Source organism: Phascolarctos cinereus, unplaced genomic scaffold (assembly GCF_003287225.1).
Source record: "Phascolarctos cinereus isolate Bilbo 61053 unplaced genomic scaffold, phaCin_HiC Scaffold_1;HRSCAF=81, whole genome shotgun sequence".
Lineage (NCBI taxonomy): Eukaryota > Metazoa > Chordata > Mammalia > Diprotodontia > Phascolarctidae > Phascolarctos > Phascolarctos cinereus.
In genome coordinates this window covers 220,774,543-220,800,647 of record NW_027555514.1, presented here as the reverse complement: position 1 = coordinate 220,800,647, position 26,105 = coordinate 220,774,543, and the positions used below count along the sequence as shown (strand labels likewise).

The 26,105-nt window shown below is 44.8% G+C and overlaps 1 protein-coding gene across 1 annotated transcript; it reads left to right on the top strand.

Moving 5' to 3' along the window:
- The first annotated feature begins 7,206 nt into the window (after positions 1 to 7,206).
- MYO1A (myosin IA) lies at positions 7,207 to 26,105 on the top strand. Its single transcript, XM_020990084.2, has 27 exons — positions 7,207 to 7,320; positions 7,522 to 7,637; positions 7,981 to 8,075; positions 8,340 to 8,444; positions 8,655 to 8,701; positions 8,915 to 8,978; positions 9,180 to 9,278; positions 9,885 to 9,988; positions 10,270 to 10,417; positions 12,040 to 12,158; positions 12,252 to 12,338; positions 12,594 to 12,659; positions 14,845 to 14,949; positions 16,164 to 16,226; positions 16,581 to 16,781; positions 17,115 to 17,341; positions 18,571 to 18,771; positions 19,100 to 19,193; positions 19,478 to 19,627; positions 19,836 to 19,904; positions 22,267 to 22,341; positions 23,894 to 24,025; positions 24,204 to 24,310; positions 24,515 to 24,647; positions 24,984 to 25,136; positions 25,282 to 25,409; positions 25,785 to 26,105. The coding sequence occupies exons 1-27, from the start codon at positions 7,207 to 7,209 to the stop codon at positions 25,909 to 25,911; spliced, it is 3,129 nt and encodes a 1,042-aa protein (XP_020845743.1). The 3' UTR covers positions 25,912 to 26,105.

Genomic DNA, 26,105 nt, shown 5'->3' with positions numbered 1-26,105 from the left:
CGTGGTTTTTCAGTGTGTGTGTTATTTTTTTAAACCTTTACCTCCCTGTTTTCATATCCCGAGGATTGACTTCCATTCTCATCTTTCTAGTTGGCAGATTTCTCATTTTGAATGACTTTTCCATTTCCCTTTCTACAACTTGCATCTCTCAGTTCTTGGGTCAGAATTAGCTGTGCCTACACCTGGTGGACTAGGTAAATTCTCACAATGAGATTATTAGGCAGAATTTCCGAGATTGTCAGGTCACTGCCAAACCCTCTCCTAGGAAAGTGTATATCCTGCCCTTCTGAGCCCCACCAACTTTGCTGCTCATCTTTTTCTACGTTAGAGTGTTTTCTGTTCTGGACCTTGTTTGTCTACAGAAAGAAGCCTTCAGATGGGTCACATGTTTAGCCATGCAGCATCTGAGGAAAATTTCCTGCAAGGGCAAGCAGGGTTGCTACAAGCGTGAGGCGCCATAAAGTAAGAGACCCAATTTTTATCCAGACCTATTGTCTGAAGTAGCAGTCTGAGAACTCTCATTTCCACTATATTTATTGACTATTTTCTTAGCTCCAGGATCCTTTCACTGCATTATCTTTCAAGTATTTGCATAGGTTATGTCTATCCATTCTTCCCAGCTTTTTAGACTCCATGGAAATAAATTGGCCATTTTTAAAGATAGGAGTGGGAGGACAGAAGAAAAAAGATACGATGTAGTCTCTATGCAAGTTTATGTAAATTACTAAACATTGGTGGGGCTGACATCTCCACCCCCTCCCTTTCTTACTAAAGCAAAATAAATTTGAGCAGGGATCTGGGGGGGAGGCCTGGGAGAAGTGGTGTACCTGTCTTCATTACTCAGCCTTGAAGCTTTGCTCAAGATAACTTCCCTCTCTAAATGTCTTTGTCCAGGGACAGGGGAAACAAAAGCATAATTTCTAGATATGACACAGACATTAGTATTTATGCTTATTTTTGTCCCAGAAGAAAAGATAACTAGAATATGGTGACCTGTTGATGTGAGCTGGGGATGGAGTGTAGCAAGGGGAAGTATGTAGCTTTTAGAGGATCTGTGTGTTTGGAAGTGGAGAGTTTGAAGAGCAGACAAACAGCTTAGGTTAGCTGATGCTGGCGTGGTGGGATTTGAGGAAGCCCCTCTTCTCCCTAACATTTTACTTTAGAAGCAAATGTCCCTGGAGGTGGTGGGGGGGGCTAATGAGAATATTGATTGCACATACACGTGAACTTGGGGTAAAAAATAATTCTGGGTGCAAGCCTTTAGCAATGTCCTAATTTGGAGAAGTAAGATGATAGTAAAATGACACACAGACTGGTAAGGAAAACGTTATGAAAGAAGTAAATAAACTTAGCTGAGATAAGTTGCAATGAATAATGGTCTTTTGATTGGGCTAAGAGTAGGAGAGGTAATTTAGTAGCATGCAATATCTTTGGGGAGGTGTTGCTGTCTAAGTGAGATGCTATATTGGGGAGTTTGGCACAAGCTGATGGGTCCAGTGCAGAAAGGAGGGGCTGGTACTGGTGATCATCAGACATTTGTTTTGCCCCTAACTCATCCCCCAACTTTGGCTGCCTCCTCTCCCCAGTTAAATTACATGTATTGCTTTCTTGCCCAGGGCAGCTAGATGGTACACTGGATAGAGTACTGGGCCTGGAGTTAGGAAGGCGTCTTCCTGAATTCAAATCTGGCCTCAGAAACTTACTAGCTTTGTGACTCTGGGCAAGTCAGTTAACCCTGTTTGCCTCAATTTCTTCATCTGTAAAATAAGCACTGAGAAGGAAATGGCAAATCACTCCCATATCTCTGCCAAGAAAACCCCGAATGGAGTCATGAAGAGTTGGAAATGACTAAAAACGACTGAACAAAATTACTTTCTTGCAGTAAATTAATTTCCTCCTCAGCAGGAGGTGACCACCTTGCTACGGTGAAGAAACATCTGCCCTGGGAATCCACATTCCTGATTGGAGACTGACTACTTAGAACACTTTCAGCAATGCTTAATTTTCTCCTGACCCCATTTTTCACCTCACCCCCAGTTGGGAATCCTTTCTACTCCCCTCCCTTTTTCAAGCCACTGTTTATGTATGGTCTTTCTTCATTAGACAAGAGCCTTGGAGATAGCAGTCCTCGCCAAACCTACTTCCAGCTCCTGAAGTCATCATTAAGAGGATAAATGTTTCACCATCAGGAACAGCTGCTGATCAGTTGCCACCAACAGGCAGATAAAAAGCACAAGAGCCGTGGGAATGGCAGCACCCTCAAGACCACTGGTCCTACTTCCCACCCAGCCCTCATAGCCATCATCTGCAACGCCTGTAGAAATGAGGCTAGCCATCCCAACCAACCACCGCCCATAAGATAGGTCATCCACTCTAGCTGAAGCATCACCTGAAGGACACCTTGAAGGACAGACAGGAGTTAGCAAGAACCAGGCACATCAAACCACTACTGCCTTGACCACCAAAATCTCCCCTCACTCCCAAATGGAGACAGGCTAGGACCCTGCACCCAAGAGTTTTAGGATAACAATGCTTCCAGCACAGTGCCTATACTCATCATCTTGGGAAGCAATCCCTAGGGAGATGCAGCCTCAAAATTGCTCCTGCAGGTGCTACAGGCTCAGTTACCTTTCAGTAGTCTCCTTGAAAGATAATCCAACTAGTAGGAACCATAGGTTAAAGGGTATGCACATATTTATAACACGTAATTCCATACTGTTTCCAAAAAATTAGACGTAATTTGCAATCCTACCAGCATACATAGCATGCCTGTTTTTGCCACTGCTAAGCCATCATTGAACTTGTTTTTTATTATTTTTGTCAAATTGCTGGGTATGAGATGGAATCTCAGAGCTGTTTTAATGTTCGCTTCTTTGATTATTAAAGATTTTGAACTTTTTAATGTAGTTGTTGATAATTGAGGTTTTTTCTTTCAAGAATTGCTTCTTTATACTGTAGTCCTGAATCACTTTATCTACTGGAGAATTGTTTGCTTCATAAATATGTTAGTTGCTTATACATTTTGGATGCTAGATTTTTATCAGAAGTGTTTGATACAAAGTTTTGGGGTGGGGCTGGCCCTCTGAAAAAAACTGATAATATTAAAACTTTAATATTTTTCTTGACAAATGATCAATCATGTATAAATATAGAATGTATTTTTCTGCTTATTCATGGTGATTCTGCTACAGAATTGTATTAAGTATTGTATTATGAACATAACATTTCTTTCCTAACAATTCATACAATCTCTATATGAAAGTTTTATAAAATAAAATAGACTTCTCTCCTTCGCCAAAATCACCCATCTCCAAATCTTTGGTGTGTAGGGGGATTTCAAGTGACTAGGGCACTCTGAAGGCACTAGAGCTATAATTCACACTGATGGAATCTGAAAGAAATAACCTGGTTCCCAAAGTATATCATTTACTTTGTCACTACCCCAGAGAAACTAAGATGAGAGGGTAGTTTTACTTTTTCTTCTCATTGCAAGTTGGAAATTCAGCATGTTTATTATTTCCTAGAATGAGATGTAGCTTACCCAGACCCCCTTCCCAAAGGTCACCTTCTTGTAGGAAATTCATAGGATCACAGATTTAGAGTTGAAAGAGACTTTGAAGTCATGAAGTCTAATTCTCTCATTTTGCAGATGAGAAAACTGAGGGCCAGGGAGGTTGAGTGACTTACCCAACATCCCGCAGGTAGTTTCAGAGGTAGAATTTGAACCTCAGTCCTTTAACTTCAAAACCAGTGCTCTGTCCATTGCACCAGCTTCACTTCAAATCCAGAACTTTTCTGCTACTTTACTAACAAGAATTTATAATAGCATCTATGTAAGGGTAAGGCTGTTTCTTTTTTAAGGAACCCTTTCTTTCCTTCCTTCGAATTCTCCTCTTTTTCCATCTCTCTTCTCTGTTTTAATATTTACAAAGCACTTAGAACTGTGGCTGGCACATAGCAGGTACTTAACAAATGCTCGTTCACTAATTGTCTTTCCCTTCCCCTAACTGCAAAGCATTTCCCTACTTCAACTCATGTTGGTGGCATATTGCCATCTAATTTTGCTTCTCTGGAACCAATATTTGTTAACGTGAAAATTAGCATGTCTTTAGTGTACTTAACAGCCACCCTTCAATTACCCCTGGCCCTGGCTACAAAGATTTGGGGGAAAGGGAGACTTGTTTGGGTCCTCTACCTGGATTCGCAGTCTAAAGAATCAGTTCACAAATGCTGTTTCCTTGTGCTTTACCCCAAAGTGTGTTATTATTCCATGATCTTTTTGCCAGACCATGAACCTTTGTTTATCATCACAAGCCTATGCCCAGGGTTGAACTTTTACTCTTGATTTTCCATCATGAGTTACTTTCTTCTGGTGTTTGTATTTGAGTGTGTGGGTGTGTGTGGATGAACACTTAGAGAAGAAGATGGGTAACATTGTAGATAGGCCTGACCTCTGGAATTTGCTTCTTGTGAGGCAGATCAATAAAACATGGACCTTATACCAAAGTCACTCAGGCTTGGTGTAGGAAATTGACTCCCTGGAAGCTTACCTCACTCCCTGGAATAGAGAGCCAAGCAGTTTGGTTGGAGGGGTGAAGGAAGAGTCTAGTACCAAAGCCTCTACTCTCTTACTTTAAAGACATATCACCCTGTGTGTACAGGAGTAGGAAAGAGCAAGAGGATTTTAAGTTCCTCTTGGCCAACAACAAAGCAGATGCCTTGTTCCAAAAGACAGAGACTAGATCATTCTTATGGAGGTATTGCAGCCCAAGGTGTTTGGTGTCCCAAACCAGGCAGAAAGGTTTAAGGTTGGAGACATCAGGAAGGGGTGTGGTTCACTATGGGAGGGACTGGAGGTATTAGAAGCTTGTCTCCCTTAGCTCCCTCTATTTGGCCTTGGAGCTCACTCTGGTAAGTAAGCAGGTAGCATTTTGTCTTCTAGACTTTTGAATGGTAGACTCAACAGCTTGGCAAAGTCACCTTACCCACTGCCTAGATGGACTCCCCCAACCCAGGCAGGTAGGGAGGGAGCAAAGTCAGCGGATATCATTTCTTTGGGATGGAGATACTCTTGCTTCTAGGTGCCGTTTTCTTGCTATTGTTCCCAAAGTGACAGCAGAGAATCTAATCCTCTTTATTAGAAAGATCACTTCCTATCCACTCACCACACCTCCTCCTCTCCAAGATACCCCAGGGCCAAGGCCAAGGCCAGAACCAGGGCCAATTAAATCATCTTCTCTTTCCAGCTGAGACTCTTGGAAGAAACTGAGCCCTCTCTCACTAGGGCATGTGATCTCTGATGGATTAATTGGACCACACCCTACACAGGAGTTACCCTGGACTTTGTGCTTGGCTGTCTTCTTGCTTGAGCAGTACTGAAAACCCTGGCCGGAGGCATACAGGGAAAGAAAGGAGAGTGGAGGAGGAGAAGAGAGTAGCCTCCCAGTCTTAGTCATCCAGTGGGCTCCCACTCAACCCCACTGCTGCACACCATGGACAGCTCCTACTAAAGGAATTACTTGTTTGCTCTCAGGACCCCTTTAAGCCTTCTCTTAGGATCTTGGTTGGTATTTGGTTTCTTACTGCCTTCCAAAGGATTGCTGCTGTTGCCATATTCTTGTTCTAACGTCAGGTGAGTTCTGTTCCCCTCCTGTCTTCACTCCCCACTTCCCAATCAGCCGAGTCTATCCTGACTCTTTGCCCTTCTCTCTCCCCCACATTCCTCTATCTCCACATTTCCTTGAGTTTGATGGTGCCACGGGAGAACTCTGGACAGTGACACTTGACAAAGCTCTCCTAAAATGTCCCAAGGGAATTTCTTCTCCTTCCCTCCCCCTTTCTTTCCCACCAATCATTCCCACCCGCAGCTACTCCTTCAGCTGCTTCCCCAAAGGATGTGGCAGCAAAAGCGTTTCCCTTCTCTGGGACCCCTGGTGGAGGAAGACAAGGAAGAAGTGTAGTTCTCTCGACCTCCTGCCAGGAATCCTCCTTCCTGTTCCATTTCCCCCTGCTGAGAACTTCAGAGGAAAAGCCAAGAGAGTGAAATGATGGTGCTCTTTTGCTGGAAAGGTTGGGGTGGGGAGGGGGTATAGAGGCTGCAGCAGAGACATTGACCATTGTGCTGATGCTTATCTCCTCTGCCCTGAGTCCCTACATCTGTCCCACAGAAGACCTTCCCCTCATGTCACCTTAGGGAGTTCTGCCATATGCCAACTTCGTGGAGGGTGATCGGACACAATTGCCCTTGGAAAAATCACTTCCCAGTAGAACTCTTTAGAGATCTCTCCCCCGTCCCCCATCCTATGTGCCCTCCCCCCACCCCAACCACCACTTCTTGAGCGCGGGCACACACACACACACACACACACACACAGACCTCCTACATTCCCATTACTGAAAAGCTGGGTGTGTCCCTCTGGGGCAGAGTCCAAGCTGGAAGGTTGTGAGGACAGATAGACTCTATATAGGTGCAGATGTTCAGGCCCATCCACAGACCCAGGGGTTTTGACAGTGGTTCTTTGGGCATTTGGGGTTAGTATTTCCCTTTCTTGCCCCTTTGGGGGAGAGATACCAATTGCATTTTGGGCAATTCTATTTCTCAACCTGCCCCCTCACTCAATCCTTATTTACAAATATATTCATGTAGTAACAAGAAGGGATAAAGTTAGGGGCGAAAAACTATTCAAAGAGGTGGACGACTCTACTCTACTAAAGGGACCCTCCCCTGAGTAGTCGGTGGGTTTGGATTCTGGCTGGAGTCTCAATGAAGGAGGCAAGGAGCTTTGTAGTCCTACCTACCCTGGGACTGACCAGGACACACCTGTTCATCCTCCTCTGACCCCTTAGTCTCTACCAACACCCAGTCCTTTCTCCTGGTGGCCCAAGGGAGGGGTCCCCCTCACCACCTCTGCCTCTCCCATGGCAGGAGGGTCAAGGATAGAGAGTGTTTCTGCTTCCAGCAGAGTCCTTGGGCATGTTTATTCTAACTTTGACTTAGTCTAGAAGCCCCTACTAAGCTTGGGAACTCCTTTTGGGGGCTTCAGTGGAAGTTTGTTCATGGGGAAAGGATTTCCCTTGGATTCTTTTGCACCCATCCCCATAAAAATACAAATCATGCCTTAGAGCTTGGAAATTCCCACCAACCTGTCTTGTTCTTCTCCATCCTCCCTCTCTTCCTCCCCAGGTTCTATGCCTCTCCCTAGAGAGATGTCTTTACTAGAGGGTTCAGTGGGGGTGGGGGACATGGTCCTTCTGGAACCCCTGAATGAAGATTCTTTGCTCAAGAACCTTGATAAGAGATTTCAGCACAAAGAGATTTATGTAAGTATAAGAATCTGCCCATCCCACCTCACCCTTCTACTCCCACCATGGCAAGGTTAGAGATGAACAATCAGGATTTGGGATAAGCTCTAAGTTCTGGAGAAGGGGGCGGAGAATGGAGTTGGATTTTCAGGGAGGAGGGAGCTGACCAAGGAATAATATACCTCAAGCTCACTCTGTTCCCCTTTTCCCATATTCCAGACCTACATTGGGAATGTGTTGATCTCTGTGAATCCCTACCAACAGCTGCCCATCTTTGGCCCTGAGTTCATTGATAAGTACAAGGAATACAACTTTTATGAGCTGAAGCCCCACATGTGAGTCCCTGTTGGGGGAGAGAGATCCAGAGAAACCTCCTTCTCTGGAGAATCCTAGATTCTCTGCCTCAGACAATTCCAGCTTATCATCTTTCCCTCATCCATTGTTCTCCCCTTGCTGCCTTGTTTCTTCCATCTCTACCCTACGGTTCCCCATGGCCCTTGATTCCTGAGAACTCCCCTTTGTCCCATGGAGTTGATGCCTCTCACCTCATAACTACCTTTTACCTCCACTCAAGCCATGAGAAGAGTGGTGGCTGAGTTGTAGGATGGGAAGTGAGTGAGAGGAGGATCCTTTGACTACAGACCCCATCTTAATCATCATCCTGCCCTCCATTCCTAGTTATGCATTGGCAAATCAAGCATATCAGTCACTGACGGATCATGACAAAGACCAGTGCATCATCATCACAGGAGAGAGTGGATCTGGGAAAACTGGTGAGGAGACTGGACAGAGAAATCCCTAAATAACCCTTCCCAATGTATTAGTGCTTTCATCTCCACCCTATATTATACTCTAAGCCTTGTCTACCTCAGATTTCCAAGGTACAAACTGTAGCAAGAAAGATTTGAAATAGACATTGGGAAAGACTCCTTGATGGGGAATGAGATCCTGAAAGTGAGGGGAGGGGTGGAAATGTGGCTGGTGAGGGAAATAGTTGACTCTGAGTGGGGATCATGGGAATTTTTTCTTTGGAGCAGAAGCCAGTAAGTTGGTGATGTCATATGTGGCAGCCGTGTGTGAAAAGGGAGAGGACGTGAATTCGGTGAAGGAGCAGCTATTGCAATCCAACCCTGTGCTGGAGGGTAAGATGCCACATCCCTGGCACATCATTCTATGCTCTCTTCCCCTCACAATTTGCTGCCAGCCATTGCTGTGGTTCATCCATGACCAAATCTGAGGTGTGCCTGTCCTCATTGGTACTACCCTCCCTCTTTCCCTTCCCCCCACCCCCTGCTTTGTCACAGTTTTCGTGTCTAACCTGTTTTATCTATCCTCTACCCGCATCTCTGCAGCTTTTGGCAATGCTAAGACGACGCGAAACAACAACTCCTCCAGATTTGTGAGTGAAACTTTGGATGGATTTGAGGGAAAGGTTCTGGACATTTGGGAGAATGGTGTGGGATCAAGCACCTGGGCTGGTAAAAACAGGGCCTTAAAGGTGGAGAAGACTTTAGTGACCTCCTATTTTATTGCCCTAACCCATGAATCCTCTCCTGATCATGGGAAGAAGTACTTTTTCTCAGGTCTCTGTATCTGTTTCCCTCACTCTTAGGGCAAATACATGGACATTGAATTTGACTTTAAGGGCTCCCCCCTTGGAGGTGTCATCACAGATTGTAAGTACTTTGCCATTCTCATCCATCCTATCATCTCACTGTACTCCCTTCCCCCTTACCTACCCCTGCAGCAGTAGGGAGAGAGGTAGTTTCCCAAATTCCATGGAGAACCAGGGATGGGGGGAATCATGAAGACAGGCCAAGATACTTTCCAATATAGGTGAGATTCTTCCCAGGACATCATTATCTACTCCCTCCCAGATCTGTTGGAAAAATCTCGGGTAGTGAAGCATATCAAAGGAGAAAGGAACTTCCATATCTTCTACCAGCTGCTGGCTGGGGCAGATGCCCAGTTGCTGAGTATGTACCTACCTCTGACTCTCCCATATAGCTTTCTTCCTGACTCTCTCTAGAAACCCTTGGGGAAGACACCTCATTGAACAACCTGGGTCTTCCCAGACACATATCTAGACCCTTCCCCCTCTTTGATTACACATATTGTAGCTATCCTAGCCCAACATGACCACTCATGACCCTGTTTCCCATATCACCTACTGTTTATATAAGTGTATTTGGTACTTTGCATATACTGTATTGTATTTTTTGTCATTTTCTGTACTTTCCCCATATGTAACTTGTGTGTGCTATGTTGTGGGTTTGGGTCATTTTCTGTACTCCTCCCCCAACTACATGGTTTACCTCTGGAGGTCAGGGTCTTCTACCTCTTTGTAGTTCTGACTCCTAGTGCTGGACAAATATATGCAGCCTCAGTACACTAGATCCTAGGAAAGTGTTTGCTGAAAATGATGACATATTCCAACCCTTCCCCAGGTTCTCACCATTTCTGTCCTGATGCTGTCCAACAGTGGGAGGAGTAGAAACTAGGCTCAGGGGTAAAAGGGATTAAAGCTGGGCATTGCAGGTGTGGAGTAAGCTAACTCTTCTTCTACCAACTCCTATTTCCAGAGGCATTGAGGCTAGAATGGGATGGGAGCTGCTACTTCTATTTGAACCATGAAGCATCCAGCATAGATGGGATGGATGATGCAGCCAACTTCAGAGTAGTGCAGGTGAGGATATGGGATGGTCTACAGGTGCAACTGGGCAAGCTTGTGCCCCTAAGCTCATCTCCTTAAGTCCAGTTCCCTCACCCTGAGAAGGAAGGAAGAGGGAGGGTCCCCATGCAAGGTGCCAAGAAAGGGAGAGTGGGAACACAGGGTGGGATAATTGAGTAGATGCCATTGTCTAAGTCAGGGTCTGATATCTATCTTCAGAGTGTGGGTAGGGAAGTGGGATAATTGGGTAGGGGCCATTCTCTAAGCCAGGGTCTGATATCTGTTTTCTCCCTAAGAATGCCATGAGCATCATTGGATTCTCTACTGAGGAAATCCAGCAGATTCTTGAGGTGGTAGCCATGGTGCTGAAGCTGGGAAATGTGGAACTGGGGGATGAGTTCCACGCCAGTGGGGTGGCAGCGAGCAGTATTTGTGATGAAAAAGGTAATATTGCCCTAACTGCAATCCACTCTACAAACTTTTACATCTTCCTCCTTTGGACTATATTCTTTCTTCTCTACCTCTAGCTATACACTAACCTCAACTCGTATGTGTATGTGTGTGAACACACGTGCATATGCATGTGTGTGCGTGTGTATACACACACACACACACACACACACACACACACACACACACACACACACACCCCAGAGTCCTGGAGACAACTTTTCTTTATCCTAATTTCCTACCAGTCATCCCTAGGTAGTCCTAGGACTTTCAGTGGGGAAAAACCCCTTTGATTCTCCTGCTCACACTGAGACCATAATGTTCCCTTATCACCCTTTTACAATGATGATAGGCATTTAGGTTTGCAGGGTATATCATTTTGGGTTGCAGCTTGAGCTCCTTTCTTTTTGGAAGTATTCCATTCCCTTTTGCAGTTTCTCATGATTATGGAATAATCTTGGGTTATTCAATTTCTAAGATCTTTCTCTTAGCTGCTTGCAGAATTTGTTTTTTTGTCATTGAAATTGTTAAATATAACCCACATGTGTCTTGGAGTTTGAGACACATGTTGTTTGTTTCCCTGGACGAAATCTGTGACTACTCTGTATTTATGCTTTGTTTTCTGTATTCAGAAGTTCTGGGCAATTTGCTTGCAATTTTTCCTGCCCTATAATATTTAGATTTAAAAAAAAAAACTTTAATTTGTCATGTTCTTCTGGGAGACTTATCTTTGTCTTTTCAACCCTATCTTCAAAGCCAATCACCTTAAATTTCTATAGAGATCTTGTGTTGTTAACATTGTTGCCTTTTGCTTTTTTTTGATAGATTTTTCCATTACTTCAAAGTTTTGTGCTACAAATCTGTTATTCTCTCACTTCTTTAGTGAAACTATTTATTGTAGACTCACTTCTTTTCCTAATCCACTAATTGAGTTTTAAAATTCTGCATTGAGAACACTAAATTCTGAGCTATATTCATTTCTAATTTCTTCTTTTGTGGATTTATTTTTATTTTGAGTTATTCTAGAGTTTTAAAATTGTTTTTTATGCTTTTTTGGAAGTCTATATTTTATAAAGCTTTGCTTTTCTTTGTCATATGATATTTGTTAAAAGACCTTTGTCATCTCTTTTATAATAACAATAATAGCTTAAATATGTTACTTCTCTATATATTTTGTTGTGATTTGCTAAACACTTAACATACACTATCTCATCTGATCTTCATAACAACCCTGTAGAGTATATACCTTTGTTATCCTCATTTTACAGATGAGTTAACTGGGGCTGAAGGAGATTAAGTGACTTTCCCAGGTTCACATAACTAACAAGTTTCTGTGGCAGAATTCAAACTGAGGTTTTCTGTCTGTCCAGGTCGTCTTTCTATCCACCAAATGCTCATCTTTCCCTCCAGTCTTGTTGATTTATCTGTTTGTGCTAATGAACTTTTATTGAGTTTTTCTCCATGAAATCTTTAGTGTTTATAAATATCAAATTAAATTTGAATGATAAATAATTAAATTCAATTGAATATTTCCTTGTCACTCACTTTCTGACTCCTCTTCTGGAGAGTGGGTGGTAAAATTACCTCAGCCTCTTGACATTGGGTCTCATTTTCAGTTGTCAAGGAGATTTCAGACCTCATGAGGCTGCAGCCAGGGGTGCTAGAGAGAGCTCTGTGCTCCCGGACCATGGAAACGAACAAAGAGAAAGTGGTCACTACATTGAACAAAATTCAGGTGAGAGAAAGAGGATAAGTCTGGGTTCTTCTGAGATTCTTTGAAGTCTCATCATCCTCACTTGAGACTCACCTGCCCTGGGGACTTTCACAGGCATGCTATGCCCGAGATGCCCTGGCCAAGAACATCTATAGCCGTCTCTTCAGTTGGATAGTGAACCGGATCAATGAGAACATTAAGGTGACAGAGACTTCATTGCTGCCCACCTCAGGACTTAATGATCCTCAGCCTTCCCCCTCCCCTTGGAACCCCTCTTCTAGAGTGCAGAGAGAGGGGAACAAGAACCTTTTGGGTTTCTTTCTTGTTCACCACAAGCCCAGCCTGCTTTTACCTACATAATTCCACCCCCTCTTCCCATCACCTCTCCCCTGAGCCTCCTGCTCTTGTCCACATGTCGGGCTGGCTATCCAAATCTATCTCTCATTCCCCCTTCAGGTGAGTGATTCAGCTAAAAAGAAGGTCATGGGTGTGCTGGATATCTATGGCTTTGAGATACTGGAGGTGAGAGTTTCTTCCATTTCTATACTTCCATTAATGCTTGTTGACTGACAGATGGATGACTGACTGATTCATGACTTCCAGGGGATAGTCAAACACTTCTGAAGTGCTTATTATATGCCAGGCACTCTGCTAAGTGCTGGGGATGCAAATAGGAAAGAGAAAGATAGTCTCTGCCCTCTAGGAGCTTACAATTTATGGAGTTGAAACCACAGCTGGTGAGAAATGAAAAGTTGTCTGGGAATTCTAATTCTTTTTTATTTTTGGGGTGAGGCCATTGGGGTTAAGTGACTTGCCCAGAGTCACACAACTAAGTAAGTGTTATGTGTCTGAGGCCACATTTGAACTCAGGTCCTCCTAACTCTAGGGCCGGTGCTCTATATACTGTGCCACTGGAAATTCTAATTCTAATGAAAATTTTACCCTCTATATAAAGGGAGGCTTTGGAAAGAGATTTTTCTCTGCCCTCCAGCTCTCTAATCAGAGGGGGAGAGGCAACTGAGATTACTGATGAGGTGTTCAATGCCAGAGCCAAAGCAATCTCCATGAGGATGAGATTGCTGGAGATGAGCTTATCCCATGGGAAGCATGATGGCTAGAGGGCAAATCAGAGCTGGAGTAGCCAGGGTTCACTCTCTCCTGGTCCCCCTTGACCAGACAATGCCACCAGGGGTCCAGGGCACGGAAAAGGTGTAGAATTCCCGCTTCCCTCTCTCTCTCTGTCTCTGTCTGTCTGTCTGTCTGTCTGTCTGTCTGTTTCTCTCTCTCCCCTGTGGCCATCTGTGCCAATGATTTCCAGATCTCTACATTCATACTTACTCTCTCTACTGAGCTTCAATTTTACCTCACCAATTGCTTGCTGGAACTTTCTCCCATATACAGCATATCCAAGACAGAGTCACTCTTGACCTCTCTTCTTCACCACAACGCATATCCATCTAACAAGTTGCCAGATCTTGTCCATTCTTCCTCCATAACATCTCTGTATTCTGTCCTCTTCACTCCCACCTCCCATAGCTACCACCCTCGTTCATGAATGGCCTTGATCATATCTCAACTAAACTATCACAGTAGCCTTCTAACTGATGTCCCTACTTCTAGCTTTTCCTCTCTCCAATCCATTCTCCACAGAAGACCCAAAATAATCTGCCTAAAGTTCAGGTCTGACTATGTCACTTTCCTGCTCAGGAGAATAGCAAACTCCTCAGCCTGGAATTTATAGTCTTTCCCAGTCAGCTTTTTTCACATAACTCTCTTTCACATACTCTATATTTCAGACAGACCCCTTTGTTAGCTCTTTTTTTTTTTTTTGGCTAGGCAATGGGGTTAAGTGTCTTACCCAAGGTCAAGTGTCTGAGGCCAGATTTGAACTCCTGACTCCAGGGCCCATGCTCTATCCACTGCGCCACGTAGGTGCCCACCTCCATTAGCTTTTCTTGTGTTGTCTCTCTCATTAGACTGTGAGCTTCTTGAGGGCAGGGATTGCCTTATCCTTTTCTTTATATTTCCAACACTTAGTACACATAGTAGGCATACATAGTAGGTACTTAATAAGTGTTTACTGATTTTGATTCTGCTGTTCCCCAAACTCGGCATTGCATTATTAGCCTCTGATTCTTTGCATATGCTGTTCCCCCACTTCCATCTCTGGAATGCACTTCCTCCTCACCTTCACTCCTGGAATCCCTCAGCTCATTCAAGGTCCAGTCCATGTTCCACTTGCCTATTGGAACTTTCTCCCTATATCGCTGGTTGTTAGCCCTCTTTCCCTCCTCAGATCACTGTGTATTCACTCATTTGTTTTCCTGGATTCACATCCTGCCTTTGATACTTGCCAGCTAGATGTCCAACCTTGGGCAAATCACTTAACTTCTCTGGGCCTCAGTTTCCTCCTCTGTAAAAATGAAAGGGTTGAACTAGATGACTCAGAGGTTTTATATATATATATATATATTTCCTTATAGCTCTAAATCTAAGATCCAATGTAGAATCCCACAAAGTCTAATGTAAGTTCCTTGAGGTCAGGGACTGTTGGTGTTGTTTTATCTTCATCAAAATACCTTGTACATAGTAGGAACAGAAATATGCTTGTTGGATTGGATTAGAATGGATTGGAGAGGAGGGGCTGGTCACAGGGGATGCTGGGCCCATTCCTCTCTAACCCATGTATTCTAATCTCTCCACCCAGGATAACAGCTTTGAGCAATTCATGATTAATTATTGTAATGAGAAGCTTCAGCAGGTGTTCATAGAGTTGACACTGAAAGAGGAACAGGAAGAATACATGATAGAGGTAAATATCCTTCCCCCATTCCTCCCCACCATGTCCTATACACTCATCTCTGATCAGGATCCCACCCAGCTTTCCTCCAGGACACACAGGCCACCAAGTCCCCATGTTGCCAGTCAGTCAATAAGTATTTGGCATGCACCCAATATGGGTGAGGCACTATGGTAAGCACTGGGGGTACAAAGAAGGGCAAGAAGATAGTCCCTCTCCTCGAGATGCTCACTTACTTGCTTCCCTACTGCCCAGGCATACTCCCAGCAGGAGTATGAAGTGGGGCTGAACAAGAGTTAAATGAATGCTCAGCTTTATCTCCAGGAGCATGGGGTAAGAGACAGGGAAGGCCCAAAGAAAAATTGAGAAACAAAGTTGGGCCTTGGCCCCTGTTGGCCTTTCTTAATCCGTCTTCTGCCCAGTCCCAGCTTCCAGAAGCTCTTACTGCCCTCCCTGAGAGCTGCTTGCTTTCCTGCTGCCTGCTAACTGTCCAGGTTGCATTACACAATCCAGAGCAACCTTGCCCCAAAGGGTTTCACATCCCAGCTATTCTAACAACCAAGTATTTGGTTTAACCCCAATGAATTTTTCATTAATGATATTTCAGACAGTAAAGAAGTGGGTTTTTCAAAAAGTTTGTCCTTTTTTTTTTTGGAGGGAAGTGGAGAACAGAGATCCCTTCTCTTAAATATCACCACTCAGTTTATTCCAAAAGGTAGTGGAGAGCGAGGTGAGGAGGAGGTAGAGGTGAAAGGCAATCTATTTAACATGTCTTGGATTAATTTATGTATGTGTGATTTCTATTTTGTTACAACACTGAACTCAGTACATGCAACTTTCAACAATCCTAGAGAAAACTGAGTAACCCCTTGGTCACAGATCCTTTACACAGACAGTATATTCCCTCCCCATCCTTCAGCCTCCTCCCTTCCATCCCAGAACTCTCACACCTCACAATTCATAGCCCAGCTTCCCTCCCAAGACATATTCTTCCTCTCCATAACCCTGGCTTTCCTTCCAGCTTCTCTTCTCTTTCCCCATGCTCCCATGTTACCATACCTCCAGTCAAATATTCTCAACCAGTCACCAATTACAGAGGGAGAAGCAGCCCTCCCAAGGATTTCCCTCAGCTTTGAAAGGCATTAATCTTCATTTTGTGGGGTTTAGGCATCAGCTGGCATTCAATGTGCTATTCCTCTGACTTACCTTGAACCTTTCTGCACTAGGGCATACCTTGGGATAAGATTGAATATTTTGATAACAGCATCATCTGCAACCTCATCGAGCATGTGAGCAACTCTTCCCCTTTGAATTCCCCATATTTGAATCCCCAGTGAATGCAGGATGAATCCTAAGCCACCTGTTCTCACCCTCAACCAGTCATGGACTGAAGGGAAGAAAGGAGAGGAAGAAGGGGATAGGATGCTTTGGAAGCACTGAGTCCAAGGGTTGGAACTTCCATGTTTTGTAGGTCCAGGGCACAGTTGTTGTTTTGGGGGGGGATTGGAATAGATGAAACTTTTTCCCCTCCCTAGAAGGGAAGGGAAGGAATAAGCATTTATTAAGTACATACCATGTGCCAGGCATTGTGCTAAGTGGTATACAAATATTATCTGTTTTGGTCCTTACAACCATCCTACCAGAATCAGCAGGGTATCCTGGCCATGTTGGATGAAGAGTGCCTTCGGCCTGGCATGGTCAGTGATTCTACCTTCCTGGCAAAGCTGAATCAGATGTTCTCCAAACATAATTACTATGAAAGCCGGGTCACCCAGAATGCCCAGCACCAGCATGACCCCAGCTTAGGCCCTAGCTGCTTCCGTATCCAACACTATGCTGGCAGGGTGAGTGGAGTGATGAGTAGAGGGGAAAGGCTAGAAGGAAATTCAGGGATGGATGGGCCATGAGTGGAGTAGAGAAGAAAGAAGAGGAATAAGCCACGAGCAGGAGATGGAGACTGGAGAATAGGGAAGAATAGATGAGTCGGGGGGAAAATTTGAGAAATACAAGGGCTGAGGTCCACGGGAGGGCTGAAGTTAAAGAAGATAAAATTCAGGGATTGTGCCAAAGGGACTAAAGCTGGAGATTGGGGAAACTTGGGAGTAGGGTGCTAAGAGGCTAAGACTATGGGGTTCTAGCTAACCCACCTCCCACATGTGCTCTTCTCCTCCAACCAGGTGATGTACAGCGTGAAGGGTTTTTTGGACAAGAACAATGATCTGCTATTCCGAGATTTGTCACAGGCTCTATGGAGTTCCAAGCACCCTCTGCTTCGGACGCTGTTCCCTGAGGGGGACCCTAAACAAGTCTCCCTTAAGCGACCCCCCACAGCTGGGACCCAGTTCAAGAACTCTATAGCCACACTCATGAAGAACCTGTATTCCAAGAATCCTAACTATATTAGGTGATATGTCTTGCTTATAACATATATATATATATAATTATATGTGTGTGTGTGTGTGTATATATATGTGTGTGTGTATATACATATATATATATATATATATATGTATACACATACACACTATAGACATGATAGTAAGATCATAGAATTATAGGATTCTAGATTTAGAGCTGGGGGCAACTGGATGTCACAGTAGATAGAGCACTGGGCTTGGAATCAGGCAGACTTCTCTTCATGAGTTCAAATCTGTCCTCAGACACTTACTAGCTATGTGACCCTGGACAAGTCACTTAACCCTGTTTGCCTCAGTTTCTTCAGCTGTAAAATGAGCTGGAGAAGGAAATAGCAAACCACTCCAATATCTTTGCCAAGAAAGTCCCAAATGGAAGCAGTTAGGTGACTCAGTGGATAGAGCACTGGCCTTGGAGTCAGGAGGACCTGAGTTCAAATACAGCCTCACACACTTGACACTTACTAGCTGTAGTGACCCTGGGCAAGTCACTTAACTCTGCTTGCCTCACCAAAAAGCCAAAAAAAAAAGCCCTAAATGGGGTCACAAAGAATTGGGCATAACTAAATAACAATAACAAAAACAAAGCTGGAAGCCAATTCCCTTATCTGGGATCAAATCTTGGCTCTACCATCTCTGAGTTGTGAGATCTTAGGTAAACCCCTTGACTTCCTGAGTATCAGTTTCTTCTGCCTCCCTTTTGGAATGGGTATGAAGTTCAAATTTTTAAATGGTACATGAAAGAGTCTTGTAACTGTATTGTACCATGGAAATATTTGTCTAGTGCTTTAAACTCTGTACATGTGAGCTGATATTATTAAAGCCCAGCAAGTGTAAATGCCCACTATGCAAGCATGAGATAACACATTGAAAAAGGAAGTCCTGACAAGGTGGAAACGAACCATCCTCCATCCTCACGAAGTGCAAATGAAGGGAGTGGGATGAGAAGGAGAGAAGGTTAATGAGAGTGGAGGAGGAAGAAGGCTTAGATCTCAGGGTTTGCCCAATGGGAGTAGAATGGGGGGGACAAATGTTCCATTCCCCAGAAATCTCTTGGTCCTGGATGTGGTCAGAAGTATAGGGGAATATAGGAAGGCCCTGGTCTCTGTTGGTTGGAGGACACAGAGTTAGAGGGATGGACATGAAAATCTCAAAGGGGAATCCTATAGCAGGCCTTGCCCATAAAGGTACCTGCCTATGAACCCTGCCCTGCCCTCAGGTGCATCAAACCAAATGAGCATCAGCGACAAGGTCTGTTCTCATCTGAACTAGTGGGTACCCAGGTCCGGTACCTGGGACTGCTGGAGAATATTCGGGTGCGAAGGGCTGGCTATGCCTACCGACAGGTTTATGGTGCCTTCCTGAACAGATACCGGATGCTGAGCCAGTCTACTTGGCCCCACTGGCACGGCCAAGCTCGGTAATGGGGAAAAAGGGGAGAGGGCAGTAATAGGGGAAATCACTACAGGGACTGAAGGTAGGCTTCAAGGGGTCTGGGAAGATCGAGGTCTTAAAAGCTGAGGGAAAAGAGCTAAGGGCAGAACCAGAAGAAAAACAAGGACTCTATTCTCGGACTCCCTCCCAACTCCAAACTTCTAAATATGGTGGTGGTGGTAGTGTTTACTTCAAATCAATTCCCTTGGGCATAGAGTGGCTGCGCCATGCCTGAGCTCTCACCTGGGGTAGTAGAGTACCTCTCAATGGGACACACCTCCCTGCCATGTCTACCCATCCACTTTCCTATACAGGGATGGGGTAGAGAAGCTTCTGGAAGAACTAAGCTTGGGCTCTGGGGAGCTGGCCTTTGGTCGGACCAAGATCTTCATCCGTAGCCCCAAGACGGTGAGTGGGGATTAGGGAAGGCTGATGGAGCAATGAAGGAGGGCAGAACCCAGCCTTATTTGGAGGGTTTCCTAAAGGGAGGGTTCCGCCTCACCAGAACTGAAAGGGTTTTTGAATACATGAATGTACCTCTGCCTGTAGGCTGGCTGTGGAGAGAAACTGTGAAGATCCCTTGGTGCCGATAGGGGCAAAATGGGAAAGGGGTAGAGGCTGGTCCCCTATTACAATCTTCCTCCATTCCATTATGTTTTCTGCACCTCCATCCTTCCCTTACCTCCCCTTAGCTTTTCTATCTGGAGGAGAAAAGGAGATTTCGAATACAGCAGCTAGCTACACTTGTCCAGAAGATGTACCGGGGCTGGCGATGCCGTACCAATTACCAGCTCATGCGCAAAAGTCAGATCCTCATTTCTGCCTGGTTTCGGGGCAACGAGGTACAAGTCACCCCCGGGCTCCTTCCATCACCTCTTCCCTCCCCCACTCCCAACACAACCATATGTATATATCCCCCCTGTCCATTCCACTGAGGCCACATGGGAGGGAGAGGTCCAGCCCTGGTAATGGTTGAAGAGGGTTGGGGAGAAGAAGGAGGCTCCTTTGGCTCCTTCCTTCCTCTTCCTCATTCCCCAATGTTTTCCACAGCAAAAGAAACACTATGAGAAGATAAAAGCATCAACCATACTGATCCAGTCCTTTGTGAGAGGGTGGAAGGTAAATAATAAAGAATCCTGGGGATACTGGGGGCTCCCCTAGGCCCTACTCTGTCCTTCATTCCTGTCAGGGCCAGATTGTGCTGGTCACTTAGGGGAGAGAAGATATGATGGGAGGTAGAGGAGAGGAACAGACGTTGTTCATAGACCTTCCTGATCACAGATAAGGAAGGCTAGAATAATGAACATGTGTGTGTGTGTGTGTGTGTGTGTGTGTGTGTGGTGTGTGTGTCTGCCTTCTCATTCTCTGCCCTCTGGCCCAGAATCACTGAATCCTCAAATAGGAAAGGTCCTGAGAGATCATCTAATCTCTTCCATGTGATATAGTCATCATTTCAGCTCCTCCTCTCTTAACTCGGCCCCCTAAGGGGCTGAAGGAACAGAGAATCAATCAATCAATAAGTATTTATTAAGTATCTACTATGTGCCAGGCTCCATGCTAAGTGCTGGGAATATAAGCATAAAGAATGAAACAATGCCTACTTGAAATAAACTTAGTCCCTGAGAGAGACAGTAAGCATATATAAAAAAAGTATGCCGAAGTATAACAGTATAAAGTGTAACAGATGACTGTACAACAGTAAAGTGTATGTATATGTATGTGTGTGCATGTGTGTATATATATGTATATACACACACATACATATATATATGTACATATATGTATATATATGTACACACACATACAAAGTAGTTAAATACAAGGTAGTTTGGATGGGATCAGGAAAGTCCATGTTAAAAATGGTGTCTGAGCTGCATCTTAGAGGAAGACAGGGACTAAGGCAGGATACAAAGGGAGTGCATTGACTTCATATGAACAATGGGTATTATATTGTCTTTTCAATGGGTGGGGAAAGGGAGAGAATTTGTAACTGAAAAGAATTGGTTTTTTAAAAAGAAGGAAGTACAGACTAGGTATGGGGGGGGGGCACAACCATTGCAAAGACATGGAGACCGGAGATGGAGTGAGGAACGGAGCTGAAGCTGGAGAAGGAAATGACAAACCACTCCAGTATCCTTACCAAGAACAGTTCAAATGGGGTCAAGGAGGAAAAAGAATGAATGACAACAACACTATGTGTTGGGCACTGTGATAAATGCTTTACAAATATTTTTTCATTTAATTCTCACAATCCTGTGAGGTAGGAGCTGTTACTAGCCCTCTTTTACAGTTGAGGAAACTGTTGTTGTTTGTCCTTCATTCTCAAAGAGGACCATGGCATCAGGGAAATGATGCAATGACTTGCAAGTGAATTGGATTTAAATGAGGCAGGGCTGTGCAAAGTCATCAGCCTCACTCTCTCCTCCTGAACCATCTGGTGCAGTGGCAAGATATAGATCAGGATGCCTGGAGATGGCCCCGGATGCAATGGGAGACCTTTTTAAGCTAAGGTCTTTCCCAGGTTTCAGTTTGACTGAGGCAAGGTACTGAATACTCAGAACCTGAATGAAAGGGGCAGGGGGGGTGTGCTCTTATTGCCAATCCAATGCTTCTGCTGCTACATTACACTGAATACCCTGTCTGTAGCAATCATTTCAACAAAGAAATTTTTAAAAAAACAATCTTGTTAGTTCTAATAGATTCCCTCAAGAGCCCCACACTGAAATATCAAACTGTTATAACTTGAGAGTTACAGTCTAAGGACTGGGGTTTTTTTTTCCCTGACAGTCACCCAGTCCCTGCTTTCAAATCTCTAGTGAAAGTGAGTCCACTCTCTCAGGAACCAGTGATAATTTATTCCACTGCTGAACAGTTCCTGTTGTTGCAAAAGGTCTTTTTAAAGTTGAATTGACATCCTGTCTTCAATTTCCATGTATGTTGACCTAGTGTTAACCTCTGGAACAATACATTTCTTCCTCCAAATGACAGTCCTTTAAACATTTGAAGTCAGGTAAAATGTCTCTCCTTTCCAAACTATATACACATCCCTGAGTCTTTCAACTATTCTTTATTGTCACTTTGCAAGCCTGAGATCACCATCCTCTAAACTGAGGCAGGCAGAGGTTAAGTGACTTGTCCAGGGTCATACGGCTAGTAAGTGTCTGAGGTCACATCTGAACTCAGGTCTTCCTGACTCTGGGCTGAGCTCTCATCTACTGCACCACCTACTCCCTTAGGTGGAAAAGAAAATGAGTTCCCCTAGGGGAAAAGATAATAAATTTAGATATATTGTTGCATTTAAGATTTCTTTGGGATGAAGCCAAAAGAATGTGAGCTCCTTGAGGGCAGTAACTGTCTTGCCTTTATATCACTCAGCACATAGCCAGCACCTGGTAAAAAGCAGGTGCCCAATACATTGTTGCGGAATTAAATTGAATTAAGGTACTCTTTACCTTTTTTTCCCCACCATCACTCTTGCCAGATCCGAAAGGAATATCGAAAATATTTCCGGTCAGAGGCAGCCTTGCAGTTGTCAAATTTCATCTACAGGAGAATGGTGAGTGGATCAGATGGGGAACATAGGGCTGGGAGAAGGGGGAAAACAGATGAGTGAGAGACTGAAAGTTTGATCTCTTTTTGCACAAGAGATGCTAAGGGAGGAGGGATGGAGTCAATGGGTAAGCAGGGAATGGAGTGCCCCACATGAGGCTATGGGTAACCGTCTTGTTGGAAACCTTGTCCCAGGAGAGTCAAGGGCGACGTTTGCTTAGTGTGGAAGGCTCCAGGTAAATTCATGTCACAGAAGGAGGCTCAGTATTTCCTATTGTCTAAATGGCTGCTCAAGAGTGAACCTGGGTGCCAGTGAGCAAAGGACAGTAGATGAGAGTCTAGCTAAACCTAAGAGAAGAACTAGCTTTAGTGTCTGGCAAACCACACAGGACAGAGAGAAATCAGAAAGGGAAGGAATAAGACTTCCTGAGATGAGGAACCAGATAGACAATCTAACTGAAAAGGACAAAGGGGCACCTTTTCCAAAGTGCCATGCACTCTTGATATATGAGAGAAAATAAAACAGGAAGGTGTTTTCATCATGCTTGAACCCAAAAGGACAGAGGGTACACTGCAGAGTGAGGCGCAGCGTAGTCTTGGTCCAAAGGGTGAAAACTGGAGTTCTACAACATCTGGAAGACAGGATAATAGTAGGACAGGCCAAGGACCTGCCCAGGTCCTAAACTGTATCAGCCATACCAGACATGCATAAAATTAAAGCAATTTGGTTTTCCTCCTATACAATTCAGGAGCCTGGACTCTGTAAACTCTTTCCTTTTGTAGTTTAGTATTTTCCAATTTATTTTCTCCAACTTAATAAGTGACTGATTGATTCTACTTTCTTAGTAGTAGGGGAAATAGGGAAAGGACTGAACCAGTGATTTCACTGATATAGGGAATTTCTGGTTAAGGAAACTCCCTCTACCAATGTAGGTTGGCACCTTTTGTGCAATTTCTAATCTTAGAAAGCTGCTTAGAGTAAATGTCTTTCCCAAGATCATTCAGCCAGTGTATGTCAGAGATAGAACTTGACTCCAGGTCTTCCTGGTTTTAAGACCAACTCTCCATTTACTAAGGCTGTGCTGTCTTTCTTTGTAGAAGTTTGTTTTAAAACAAAACAAACAAACAAAAAAACCTTCAGCAGCTTGGGAGTGCCTGTGGTCAAGGAGTTTCCCCACACATTGACCTGGGAGAGTAGTTGAGGGAAAGGAGATGGAGGGCTTGGTTCTACACCGTTAGTAGCAGCAAATCCCTACCTTCAGAGCTAGAAAAAGGAAATGAGGAATTTGGAATTCCCTCCACCACCCCTCCAACCCAGCACATGCCCCCAAGCCACACAAATTGCATCTTGTTTCCTCTGCTCTCCCATTTCTATAGCCCACATCCTCAAGCTGACAGATCGATGGGGAAAAAAGACCCTTCCCCCTCTTTGTTCCCCTCCCTTCCAGTCACCCTTGGACTTTCCTGACCATGAGGAGGCCTCAGTCCTGCTGCAAGTTCAATTTCTGGATTCAATTTTGCTCCCTTTCTTACTTTTCTCTCCTGCCTCCCATCCCCAGGTGCAGAAATTCCTGTTGGGCCTGAGGAATAACTTGCCCTCTAAGATCACTGACCACAGCTGGCCACCTCCTCCATACAAAGTCTTTACCCTGGCAAATCAGGAGCTGAAGAAGATTTTCCACCAGTGTAGGGTAAGAAAACTGTTGGAGGGGGTAGAGGGTGGGGAGGGCCTCTTTCTATCCAATGTTTTCTGTATAAATGTCTCCCCCACTTCCACTCCCTACCCTCCATCCCCTGCCCAAGCCTATCCAGTCTCTGGTTCTGACCCTCTCCATTAGCACTCCTGGGTCCTTCTTTCTCTCTTTCCAGTGTAAAAAGTTTAGGGATCAGCTTTCCGCACAGAAGAAAGAGGTCCTGAAGGAGAAGCTGTGTGCTAGTGAATTGTTTAAAGACAAAAAGGATTCGTATCCCCAAAGGTAAGGAGAGTAGAGAGTCCAGGGAACGTTAGCTACAACCACGAGATTTTCCAAGTGGGGCCAGCCCTATTTGATCCAGAAAGGGATAGGTGAAGATGGTTCTAAGAGAACACTTGGGGAAAGGGGGAACCTGGGGAGATAGAGGCAGGAGCTAGGGCAAAGCCCGAAGGGACTTGTTTTCTCATGCCTTGTCCCTGTTCCCAGTGTCCCTGTACCATTCCGAGGTGACTATGTGATGCTTTGTGAGAAACCCAAGCTGCAGAAACTACAGAGAGATGGTAATGGGCCTGTGCTGATGGCTGAGACTGTGAATAAAGTCAACCGAGCCAATGGAAAGGTTTGAACCCCCAACCTCTCTCCCTTGGAACTGCCCCACCCCCACCGCATAGCAACCATGTGGATTCTGGCACTGAGGTCCTCCCCATGGGAGGGGAAGCAGCATGGTAGAGTAGAATAAATACAATAGGGTCCTGGCCTGACCACTGACCAGCGGTATGACCCTAAGCAAGTCGCCATGTCTCTGTGCCTCAGTTTCCTCATATGTCGTTCTATCTCAACAATATTTACAAGCATAGCATAGGATTGCTAGGAGGAAAATTTGTAAATCTTTAAAACACTGTCGAAATGTGAATTGTTATTGTTACTCTTCTTTACCTCATTCCCTTCCCCCCAGGTGGCCCCAAGGATTCTCCTACTGACCAAGAGTCATGTGATCCTTGCCGATGCCAAGGGCTCCAAAGTCAAGACTGTCATTGGGCTGGAGAATGTGACTGAGGTGTCAGTCAGCAGCCGTCAAAATGGACTCTTTGGCTTACATCTCACTGAGGTACCCAGAAGATGGGCGTGAGTCTCAGAGGCCAGGAAAAGGAGTGGGGGAGGACAAAAGGCAGCAGGGGCTGGGTCTGGTAATCCAGGTCTCAGTTTCTTCATTATTGTTGTGACTCCCTTCTCTTCTGATTCCACTCCCCAAGGTCTCTTCAGTGGGCTCCAAGGGAGACTTTCTACTGGTCAGTGAGCATGTGATTGAGTTGTTGACCAAGCTATACCAGGCTACACTGGATAAAATGAAGAGGCAGCTGCCAATTACTGTGACTGAAGAGTAAGGATTATCAATAGGGGAAAGGCTGGGGAAGTCATGACCAGGAAGCTATGGGTCACCACGACCTGGGAGTCATTAAGTGAGAAAGAATGATGGGTAGAACTCTACCCTGTGTGTGAACAATGCTTTGAGAGCTCTCCCTCAGTCCTCCCTCCCAGACAATGCACTTATTCATTCAACAAACATCCACTAAGTAACTACTGTATGCTAAGCACAGCTCTCCTGGTTGCTTCAGACTGCCTTCTGAGACATCTGGCATCAGGGATCAGTTCCCTGTGGAATGGGAGGGTGCCCGGTCCAGGGAGGGAAAAAAAAAACTGTCAGTGAGCTGCTAGGGGCCACAGCCTTTATTCCCACCCCTAATCTCATCCCAAGGTTCACTGTGAAGTTCAAAGAAGGCAACATGACTGTGAAGGTCGTTCGGAGCCAAAAGGAGGACGTAACAAACAAAGTAGTCTGTAAGAAGAAAGGACGCAACCATTTGGAGGTGTCTTCCCAGTGAGGGTGTTGGAAAGCCATTAGGGCCCATCTGGAATGACACCAGATTTTGAGTCCCCCACCCTTCCAGGAGCAATGTCATGGCCAGGAATTGGAGAAGAGAAAGGGAGAGGGGGAAGTAAAGAAGTGTCTTTCCAGCCTTTCTGTCTTCTCCCTAAGGTATACCTCCTGCCCCTTTTTGTCTCCTAATAAAACATA